The 11,617-nt window shown below is 39.3% G+C and overlaps 1 protein-coding gene across 1 annotated transcript in view; it reads left to right on the forward strand.

Moving 5' to 3' along the window:
* Positions 1 to 10,982, forward strand: part of gkup (glucuronokinase with putative uridyl pyrophosphorylase) — a 92,262-nt gene extending 81,280 nt beyond the window's left edge. Inside the window, exons 18-23 of the mRNA XM_063038160.1 lie at positions 799 to 912; positions 2,461 to 2,518; positions 4,527 to 4,595; positions 6,093 to 6,156; positions 6,733 to 6,804; positions 8,862 to 10,982. Coding sequence (XP_062894230.1) covers positions 799 to 912; positions 2,461 to 2,518; positions 4,527 to 4,595; positions 6,093 to 6,156; positions 6,733 to 6,804; positions 8,862 to 8,930 — 446 coding nt within the window. The 3' untranslated portion in view covers positions 8,931 to 10,982. The remainder of the gene's footprint in view (positions 1 to 798; positions 913 to 2,460; positions 2,519 to 4,526; positions 4,596 to 6,092; positions 6,157 to 6,732; positions 6,805 to 8,861) is intronic.
* The last annotated feature ends 635 nt before the right edge of the window (positions 10,983 to 11,617 follow it).

The raw sequence follows: 11,617 nt of genomic DNA on the forward strand, positions 1-11,617 counted from the left end.
TGAAGTGAACTCCCGTGGTAGTTGGAATTGATTATATGCAAGGCTTTTGAAGGAAAGATTATATACTCAAGTGACCACTTTATTAGGTACAGGAGGTAACCAATAAAGTGGCCACTGAGTGTACATTAGAGGTCTTCTGCTGCTGTAGCCCATCCATTTCGAGGTTCGATGTGTTGTGCATTTAGAGATGCTGTTCTGCACACCACTGTTATAATGCATGGTTATTTGAGTTGCTGTCACCTTCCTGTCAGCTTGAACCAGTCTGGCCATTCTCCTCTGACCTCTCTCATTAACAAGGCACTTTCACCCACAGAGCTGCCACTTACTGAATGTTGTTTGTTTTTCACACCACTGTTGACTGTACATACTGTCATGCATGAAAATCCCAGGAAATCAGCAGTTTCTGACGCTCAGACCACTTTATCTGGCACCAACAATTATCCCATGGTCAAAGTCACTTGGATCACAGTTCTTCCCCATTCCGATGTTTGGTCTGAACAATAATTGAACCTCTTGACCACGTCTGTATGCTTTTATGCGTCAAGTTGCTGCCATATGATTCGATGCTTAGATATTTGCATTAGCAAACAGGTGTACAGCTGAACCTAATGCCTAAAAGTGAGTGTATGGAAAACATTTGAAAGAATGCTTATATGTAAAGCGTTTGTAGTGTGACGGAGAAGAAATCGGAGATGCTGCATTTGTGTGCATCCAGACATCTAGGTGGTGGTGAAGGAGATCTCTAGTTGGGTGACATTTTGTGCCTATTGATATATTTCATGTTTTATCTATTTCCAGGAAACTATTTTAATATGGATGCAAGCTGTTTACCCAACTTCTGGCTTGCTTACATGGGAGAAGCAAGTGATTCTGGGAAGATTCATAGTAACGTACGACAAAGATGGCTCAATGGTGAGTTCAGACCAATATTAAGAAAAGATTGAACTTAGATTTAGAATTTTACTACTTACATCCATCTCCCAACATGAGATAAAAATCTTTGCATCTCTGTCACTATGTACAAGCCATAAGGAAGGGAAATGTGGTAATTGCACAAACACTAAGATTGTATACCTAATTGTTTTGTATACATGTATGTACAGTCAGACAATCAGATCAATGTGTATTGATAAATCAGTCTGATGGCCTGGTGAAAGAAGCTGTCTTGGAGCCTGGTGGTCCTGGCCTTAATGCTGTGGTACCATTTGCCAGATGGAAGCAGCTGAAGCAGTTTATGGTTGGGGTGGCTGGAGTCCCTGATGATCTTTTGGGCCTTTTTTACTCACCTCCTGCTGTAAACGTCCTGAATAGAGGAAAGTTCACATCCACAGATACGCTGGGCTGTCCGAAACACTCTCTGCAGTGCTCATCGATTGAGGGTAGTACAGCTCCCATACCAGGCGGTGACACAGCCAGTCAGGATACCCTTGATCAGCCAGTCAGGATACCCTTGATCAGCGGTCCCCAACCACTGGGCCGCAAAGCATGTGGTACCGGGCAGCGAGGAAACGATATGAGTCAGCTGCACCTTTCCTCATTCCCTGTCATGCCCACTTGTTGGACTTGAACATAGGGTTGCCAACTGTCCAGTATTTGCCGGGGCATCCCGTACATTGAGCTAAATTGGTTTGTCCCATATTTCCCCTGCTAAAATAGAGCGTTCCTATGAAACCTTTCGTGCGGAAATGGCGTAAAGCGAGGAAGCAATTACCATTAATTTATAAGGGAAAAATTTTGAGCGTTCCCAGACCCAAAAAATAACCTACCAAATCATACCAAATAACACATACAACCTAAAATAACACTAACATATAGTAAAAGCAGGAATGATATGATAAATACGCAGCCTATATAAAGTAGAAATAATGTATGTACAGTGTAGTCGGGAAAATTAAGCCAAAATGGATTTGTGGGAAAAAAATCGGCACATACCTGCATGCGCACATCACGCATGCGCACACAGGTGCCCGCGCAAGGCTTCATGGTCATGGTAGTCTTTCATGGGGTAAAGTGTCCCGTATTTGACTGCTACTTTTGTCCCTTATTTGGGAGTGAGAATGTCGGCAACCCTAACTGTAAAAGACATGTTGAGGTGAGTTTAACCCTACTTGAACACCGCCCCCACCCCCCGGTTGGCCGGTCCGCAAGAATATTGTCAATATTAAACCAGTCTGCAGTGCAAAAAAGGGTTGGGGACCCCTGCCCTTGATGGGTAGCCCTGTAGAAAGCTGAGGATTTAGGGAGTCATGCCAAACTTCTTCAGCCGTCTGAGGTGAAATAGGTGCTGTTGTGCTTTTCTCGCCACACAGCCGGTATGTATAGTACAGGTGAGATCCTTGGTGATGTGTATACCGAGGAACTTTAAACTATTCGCCCTCTCAACTACAGTCTCATTGATGTCAATTATTTTGTGTTGTCTTCACATATTTGTTATTATTGCTGAATTGTCTTATTTTTAAGGTGATTCTGATGTTATGGCAGCAATGAAAACATTTGCAGAACTCACTGATCTGGCTAAGTAAGTTACTTTTAAGGAGTTATATAATTTACTTCTATACATATAAAAAATAATGTGTTTCACAACAGTCATTTTGTCCTATAAATGCAAAGAGGAGAGAGAAGGTCACAAATATATCTGCTCCTTTCAACACTTGTCATCGTTTCATGTGCTGTGTTGTATGATGTGGGTGATCATGGTCTTTGACCATGATTATTCTTGGCAAATTATTCTACAGAAATGGTTTGCCATTGCTGCCTTCTGGGCAGTGTCTTTACAAGATGGCTGACCCCAGCCTTAATCAATACTCTTCAGAGGTTGTCTGCCTGCTGTCAGTGGTTGTATAATCAGGACTTGTGATGTGCATCAGCTGCTCATATGACCACTTACCACCTGCTCCCATGGCTTCACGTGACCCTGACTGGGGGGCTAAGCAGGTGTTACACCTTGCCCAAGGGTGACCCGCAGGCTAGCGGAGGGAAGGAGCACCTTATACCTCCTTGGGTAGAGATGTATCTCCGCTCTGCTACCTGAATACTAGTATTGTAAAAATGAACACTAGAATTAGTATGCTGTGTTTTGTAGTGTGCATTGGATTTTGATTACTTCAGAGTGGATATTGTTATAACCTTTGTTATTACGTCCTGAAAAGAGGCTTGCTAAGCCATTTCAGGCTGCAGTTGAGTCAACTGTGTTGCTGAGAGTCTAAATTCAAATTGAAACTAGACTAAGTGAGGTGGCAAGTTTATCTTCTCTGTGGGGTGCTGGAGGGGCAAACTCATGAAGGGTCTCGTCCTGAAATATCGACTGTTTATTCCCCTCCATACATGCTGCCTGACCTACTGAGTTCTTCCAGCATTTTTTTTGTGTGTGTGTGTGTGACTCTGGATTTCTAACATCTTCAGAATCTCGTGTTTATATTATTTTAAGAATGTTTTAATTACATTTTGGTATTTTAATGTTTTAATTAAATTTATAATTCTATATCTGTAAGAGTAGTTGTAAATGTCTGAGATAATTGGAGACATAAGACTATCTTAATTTTAGTCATTACACTAACTGAGGTCTATTTACCACTTGGAGCTTACCAGCCATGCAGAGTGCCTGTCAGATATGGAGGGTTGGCTTATTCAGCCGAATGCATGTGGGAAATGAAAGTGTAGATGGGTGGTGGCTATGGGCAGCTGGAGATGAATGATGTTGAGTCTAGGCAACAGGCTGGCTCCAGGATAATTTGATCCATGAGCAAGCCAGGTGGACTTTACATTATGATCTGTAATTCAATAGTTGACATTTATTGTTAATGCCAAAATGTATTTAAATAAGTTTAAGTTCCTTGGTAAGATTTCAGGTCAATTATCAGGCCAGGATTATGGATACTAGTTCTGTATTTTAATCACAATGCCACGTAATGTGTTGTTCAAAGACTTAGTCACAGAAAAAGGCCCTTTGGCTCACTGTCTCCATGTTGACAATCAAGTCACCATCCATACTAATCTCATTTACCAGTACTTGGTCCATAGCCATGTCTTGGTAATTCAGGTACTTGTTTAGGGACTACTTGCAAAGATACCTTGGCTTAACATGCAAGTTGATATTAATGCAGTAAATATATATTTTACTCAAAATAAGCTGAAAATTATCTAACCTTTCAGTTTTACTTTTGAAGAGTTTTCTGCTTCCATGCCTGCAAGTTATACATATTGGAAAATTATTATATGTGTGCTGCAGAATAGGACTTTGTTTTATAAAAAGCTATGCTGATGTTACCTGTTTAGTCAACTGAAAATTTAAATGCCATATCTGTACAATAGTAAGGTATACTTCTCTGGCCCAAGTACTTTGACTAATGAACTTGAAACAAGAACTCATGAGAATAATTATCTGTTGCTTAATGGATGCATCTGTCATCTGATGGGGTTTGTAGAGGATTGCACAACAGTTGGTCAAAAGTGATTGTATGTTCTAGTATCAATTGTTTGGCGACAATGAAGTATAATCTAAGTATAATCTATTTCTACTTGAGCAGGACAGCCTTGGAGTCAAGGAATTGGCATGAGCTTTCTGAGCTGATGAACAAAAACTTTGAATTACGAAGGTAAGGTTTAATTTTGAACTGTGAGCTGTCATTCATGTATATAATTTTAAACAAGTATTATATAGCTAACACAAGCTTGCTTTCTAAAGGCAAGCAATTCTAGCATTGGGTTTAAACTGATCATTGTTTTCTATGGAAAATAATGAAGTTTGTTGTGGGAGGGTTATTGTAACCTGTCCATCAGGAGTCATTGACTGTGTAAGATCAATTGTGAGGATGTGGCAGGTGTGTATGCAGCCAATTGATCATGCGGTGAATCGATTGGGTCTCCTACGTGCAGAAGACCTTCTCCTTTTGCGTGGGCTGTCAAGTGCGCATGTTTTTAATCTTGGTGGACCCAGTTCATCACTCCTGCACCCTAAGTTACCCAGCATGCACTGTGGCTAACACAACTCAATAAAAACTTTGAATCCTACTACTCTGTTGTTTTTGTTGGCGCATATGTAACAAATCATATACAGTACAGCCTTACTTATTGATCCCCATTAGAGCATTATTTGCAGGATACCCGTTGGCTTTGTAGATTTCTCAGCAGATGAGTTAGATTAAAGTTGGTCCTGATATTTCTCTTGCAAGTTGAGCTTTAATATTACATTGCTGTTTGACGTTGAATTACATGGTATATTTAAAGTGGACAATTTTACTAGTCTGTACTAAATTCCTATTTTTATGTCTGCATAATGCCTTTCATTGTGCTATAATTGTTCAGAAGTGTCATGGAATGGCAAGATGTGACTATACCTTCACAATTCCTCCAAGTAGGTTTCTGATCTGCTGTCTGACAGAATGAACACTGGCGGACTTATTTAGATTTGGGAGTAAATCTGCTGACACTTTCAATCCTGGATATCTACCACCCATTGTTTGACAATACGATACCACTGATGAGAGTTGTTAAGCACTATGTTTGGCTTGGAATATGCACATTGGAAAGGAAGAGAGACAAGATTTTGACCACGGGACATAGAATCATACAAATTAATGTCATGAGATAATTTATCTGTGCTGGTTGGAAAAGATAAAACCAGATGGTTCTGCCTTCCAGCTTCTGATCCATAGGCCATGATTCTTGAAATGCATGTCAAGGCACTTTTAGATGGGGTTGAGGGTTTCTTCCTCTATCTGATTTTTTTTTTTTTGAGCGATGACTCAGACCCTCCATCCCCTACCTCCACCCACCCTTTTACCTCCTCTCTTCTCGGATCCTTCTCCGATGAGTATTAGTTTTTGATCCATCAATTTAAGGATAGATCCTTCCCTGTTTTCTCTGTTTAGATTTCAATTTTAAATGTTTTCAATTTTTAATTTTGATTGGCAATTGGTCTCAAAGAAATTAAATTATTTAATTCTAACTGACTGTAAATTGTTTAATACCTTATGGTATGACTATCTCAAATTGTTAATTAAAGGTCAGAAATTCATGGCATGTGCTTGTTCTGGTTTTTTGTTACATTGGAGAATTGTCAATGGAAAATAAATGCTTTTTGCTTATTTAAGGTCAATATATACTGATGCCTGTTTGGGTGAAGGAAATTTGAGGATGGCACAGCTTGGCAGAAAGGTATTCACTAAAAAAAGTTGAAGTTTAATACTTTCAAAAATGCATATTTCATCTGTATTCCTATGTGGTTATAGTATCTGGACCCCACTGTGAAGAAGCAATAAAGTTCCAAATGTCAAACAGCCACAAGATTTGATTTATTGTTGTCATATTGGAGACAATTTACTTATAATTAAACGCTGGTTTAACTTTTCAAATTAAGTAAACCAGGTGTGTATTATAAAATGTGATTTGTTAATTATTGGTAAATATTCTGACTGCATACTTATAAGTTACATTCTGGTATCTTGGGGAACAAAAGGAAGCTCTAATTTTGGGACGTTTTAAAGAAAATTAGCTAAAAATCATGCTTTTAAAAACTGATTCTAAGATTACATAATTATAATTAAGATCTTAAGATCTAACAAATCCCTAATTTGGGTATTAATATTTAAAGTTGCAAAATTTGCTGTATATTTTATTAGCAGTGATGGTCAGAGTGCCTTCTTAACTAATTTTTGAATGTGATTCTAGAATGTGTTCATGTAATAATTCAGGAAAACTCAGTGGTTATCTGCATATCTGTTATTTTTACAGTTTGGCTCCGCAGTAAAGCTCCCTGGCAGTGGAGGGGCAGTAATTGGTCTGTGCTTGAATCCTGACAACCTGGTATGTTTCTCAATCTGGACTAGTTTCTAGTGTTACCAGACAAATGAAGAATTGAAGTAAACTCTTTCATTTTCAGGAGTATTCAAAAACCAACACGTATCACCAGTTTAATGCAGCAGTTATATTTGAATTTAGTCATAGAGCAGCAGAAAAGTACAGCACAGTTTGGCCCATCTGGTCCATGCTGAAAGCATTTAAACTGTCTACTCCCTTCGACCTGCACTGGGAGCATAGCCCTCCAAACACTTACCATCCATATACCTATCCAAACTTCACTTAAATGTTGAAATCAAGCTCACATGCATGCACCACTTGTGCTGGCATTTCATTCCACACTCTCACAACCCTCTGAATGAAGATGTTTCCACCATAAACCCATGACCTCTGGCTGTAGTCCCACCTGAACTCAGAATGTTGGACAATATCTAGTAACATGAGGAAATGAATTGTAGCAGCAGAGATGTAGTTTTTGAGGAGGATGCAAAGAATATCATGAACGAAACGAATATCTAACAAGGATGTCATGAATAGAGCAAACACGAAAAGAGAAATAATGTTTGAGATCATGAAAAAGCAACATAACTTCATTGGACATGTGACTAGGAAAGAGGCGTTAGAATGCACGGTAATTATGGGAAAGATTGAAGGGAAGAAAGCAAGAGGAAGGCAAAGACAAATGATGATGGAGACAGCAGCCAGAGAACTGGAAATGAATACCAATGAATTGATCAACTTGACCTGAAACAGGAGTGTGTGGGCCATGGCAGTCAAAGCTCAAACTGGGCATGGCACCTGATGATGATGATGAGATGGAAAGTGTTTCTCCTACACAAACTTCTGTCACTTGCCGTGTTTCATTCCCTGATAGCAAATTTAGTATCTCACACTCTCTAGTTGGGACTTCTACATACTGATTAAGGAAACATTCCTGAACACACATGACAAACTCTACCCCATCTAGTCCTTTTACAGTATGGGAGTCCGAGTCAATATGTGGAAAGTTAAAATCATCTACTATCAAAACTTTGTTTCTTGCAAAAGTCTGCAAGCTCTCTTCAAAGCTGTTCCCTAAGACTGTTGGGCGGTCTGTAATATAGCCCCATTAACGTGGTCATAACCTTACTTATTCCTCAATTCCGCCCATAACGCCTAACCAGATGAGTTCTCCAGCCTGTCCTGACTGAGCATTGCCGTGACATTTTCCCTGACTAGTAATGCCACCCCTCCACCTTTAAACCCTCTTGCTCCACTGTGTCTAAAACAATGCAACCCTGGAATATTGAGCCACCCCTCCTGCAACCAAATCTCACTAATGGCTACAATATCATAACTCCAGGTGTTGATCCATGCCCTGAGGTCATCTGCCTTTCCTATGATACTTCTTGCATTGAAATATACGCAACTCAGGACACTAGTTGCACCATGCTCAACCTTATGATTTCCGACTTTGTTTGAGGTCCTAATGACATCTCTCTCCGCAACCTCTCCACTATCTGTTCTGGCACTCTGGTTCCCATCCCCTCCAACTCTAGTTTAAACCCCTCTGTGCAGCACTAAGAAACTGTCTTATTAGGATATTTGTCACTTAATAAACAAAATTTATAAGGAATGAGCAATCAATGAAAGCCTAGCCAGTGATGAGCATGCCTTGAGGATCAAATTTTTAAGAAAAATTCAGTACTTTGTTTCATGAAAATCTCTGCACCATGTTTGAGAGTGGGACAGTAGCAAAGTGGTTGGCATAACTCCATTACAGTGAGACAGGTTCAATTCCTGCTGCTATTTGTAAGAAGTTTGCACGTTCTCCCTGTGACCGCATGGATTTCCTCTGGGTGCCTCAGTTTCCTTCCACATTCCAAAGACGTATGAGTTAGTTGGTTAAGTGGTCACATGGGTACAACTGGGCAGCGTGGGCTCATTGGGATGGAACCTGTTGCCATGCTGTGTCTCTCAATTAAATAATGAATCCCTTGCAGTTATTGTTCTGTGTTTGTTTTTAACCCACTTTAAAGGAGGTCGCATTAAGTTGCTTTTGTGTGTTTTCATATTCTTTGTAGGTTGAACTAAAGAAGGCATTCCAAGGAGCTGGCTTTGTGATCTGCGATGTTGTCCCATATGCTCCTTGAGCTTTATTCAGTAAATTTCAGAAGACATTTTCTAATGGGGAAATAGTTCTTAAAAAGTCTGCAATAATCAGCTTAAATCACAGAACTGAATTACAATTTGTGAAGTTATTTTAAATATATTTAGTATTCAGTCTGTATTCCTTGTTGCAGTGCTTGTGTGGAGTATTGCTCAAATAACTAAAAGATAATATGCTGCAGCAAAAAGATCATTGAAACTGATTACTTAATATATAAAATTTCCAATTTCATAAGTTTTTTCCAGTATAACTTTTGGGTAGCCTCCATCAATTACAAGTTTTAAACAGACTACATTTAATATACAGTCATAAAGCCAAATTTCAAAGTTGTAAACTAAATATTTTAGATTTTTAAATAATTTTATTTTTATAAGTTATAATTGAACCCAGAGACTGGATGGTATTCCGTAATGAAAGTTTTGTAGAAAATTTTCTTGTATTCTGACAACTAGTACCCACAATACAAGAAAGATGATAATATCTCCATCTCTTGATCTTCAATAAAGCTGCTATTTTAAAATGTCTTTGAAGTTGACTGTTGCTAGTGTGTTCAGTAAGCCTTGAGTAATCTTGCTGCCACAGAGCTCCAGTTTTTGACTTGGAGTGCTGCCTGTGTGTTGTTTGTACATTTCCCCTATAACCATACATATTTCTCCAGATGCTCTTGTTTCCCCAAAATATATTGGTTGATAGTTTAATTGCCCAGTGTAGATTACCACCCAGTGCAATTAGGTGATAAAAGAATCAAACGGAAATTAATAGTTATGTGAGAGAGAATTGGTTACAGAGAAATAAATAGGGTGGGGGTGGTGAGGATGGAGCTACCATTGGCAAGGCTCTGAGAGTTAGCATAGAAACATTCAAATCTAACTTAATGTATACGATTTTATAGTGGCACTCTTTATTTTTTGTTATTAATAGGTGGTTATTTTTTGGTATTCAGATGTCAAATATTAAGACAAGCTGCATTTAGTCATTGATTTTTTTAGAAATATAACATTCTTATCTGTATTTAAATTGGATAGCTTTTAACAAACAATCCCACACTGATGTACTGTAGCAAGACAAGAACTGTGTAGTATCAACCCGACTCGCTTAAAAGCATTTAAAACCCACTCTTGTTGTACAAGATTTTTCCTTATTTCACCTGACATCTGTGACAATAGGAATTTGGATGTACCCTATTACCCTATACATTTATCTTGCTAAGCATAATCTGACATGCAGTTTCTTATTTTATTAAGAACAGTTGAGGGAGATACAAGAGACTGCAGGTGCTAGAATCTGGGGCAAATAAAACCATCACCCTCATCTTTTGTACTGGCCATCTTCTCTCTCCACTCTTGGTCTTGATGAAGAGTCTCAACCTGAGACATTGACAATTTCTTTTCCCCCTCCACAAATATTGTTTGACCTGCTGTGTTCCTCCAGCATTTTGTGTTTTGCTCCTTGGCTTGGTAGAACCCAAAAATCTGATTCCATATGCATCAGAACATGGAATGAAATAACACACAAAAGATAATGTGCTCCCATGTTCCTGTGATGGCTCTTTTGAATGAGCCAGTCAACTAATACTACTGTTCTTGTCCTGTAGCTCTGTAAATACTTATTAAACATTTTGCATGATCAGAATAATATCTATTAAAAGGAGGAGACCTAGGTAGTGGACTTGTATTCTACTGCATTCAATGGCATATTTGTTGTTCCATTATGGATGTAACATCCATTAGTAACTGGTCAAGTGATAAATGTGTTATGTGTTTTCATTTCATAATAGCTCCAAGTAAATTTATTATCAAAGTACATATATGTCACCATATACAACCCTGAGATTCATTGTCTTGTGGGCATACTCAATAAATTGACTTGGGTGTTCAGCCAGTGCGCAAAAGACAAACTGTACAAATAAAGAAATTGTAATAATAAATAATAAATATCAAGAGCATGAGATGAAGAGTGCTTGCAAGTGTGGCCATAGGTTGTAGTCCAATCACAGACAAGAGAAAATCTGCAGATGCTGGAAATCAAAGGAACACACACAAAATGCTGGAGGAACTCAGCAGGCCAGGCAGCATCTATGGAAAAGAGTAAACAGTTGACATTTTGGGCCGAGACCTTTCATCAGCACTGGAGGGTCTCAGCCCGAAATGTCGACTGTACTCTTTTCCACAGATGCTGCCTGGCCTGCTGAGTTCCTCCAGCATTTTGTGTGTTTCTTAGGTTGTAGGAACCTTTCAATGATGGGGGTGAGTGAAGTTATCCCCTTTAGTTCAAAAGCCTGATCGCTGAGGGGTAATAACTGTTGTTGAACCTGATGGTGCAGGTCCTGAGGCTCCTGCACCTTCTGCCTGGTAGCAGCAGTGTGAAGAGAGTATAGCCTGGGTGGTCTCTGATGATGGATGCTGCTTTCCTGTGACAGTGTTTTGTGTAGATGTGCTCAATGGTTTGGGAGGGCTTTACCCGTGATGGACTGGGCCATATCCACTACTTTTTGTAGAATTTTCTGTTCAAGGACATTGGTGTTTCCATATCAGACTGTGATGCAGGCAGTCAATATACTCTCCACTACACATCTATAGACGTTGGTCGTGCTGAATCTTTGCAAACTCCTCAGGAAGCAGAGGTGCAGCTGTGCCTTCTTCGTAGGACAGGTCCTCCAAAGTAATAAGA

Source organism: Mobula hypostoma, chromosome X2 (assembly GCF_963921235.1).
Source record: "Mobula hypostoma chromosome X2, sMobHyp1.1, whole genome shotgun sequence".
NCBI classification, from domain to species: domain Eukaryota; kingdom Metazoa; phylum Chordata; class Chondrichthyes; order Myliobatiformes; family Myliobatidae; genus Mobula; species Mobula hypostoma.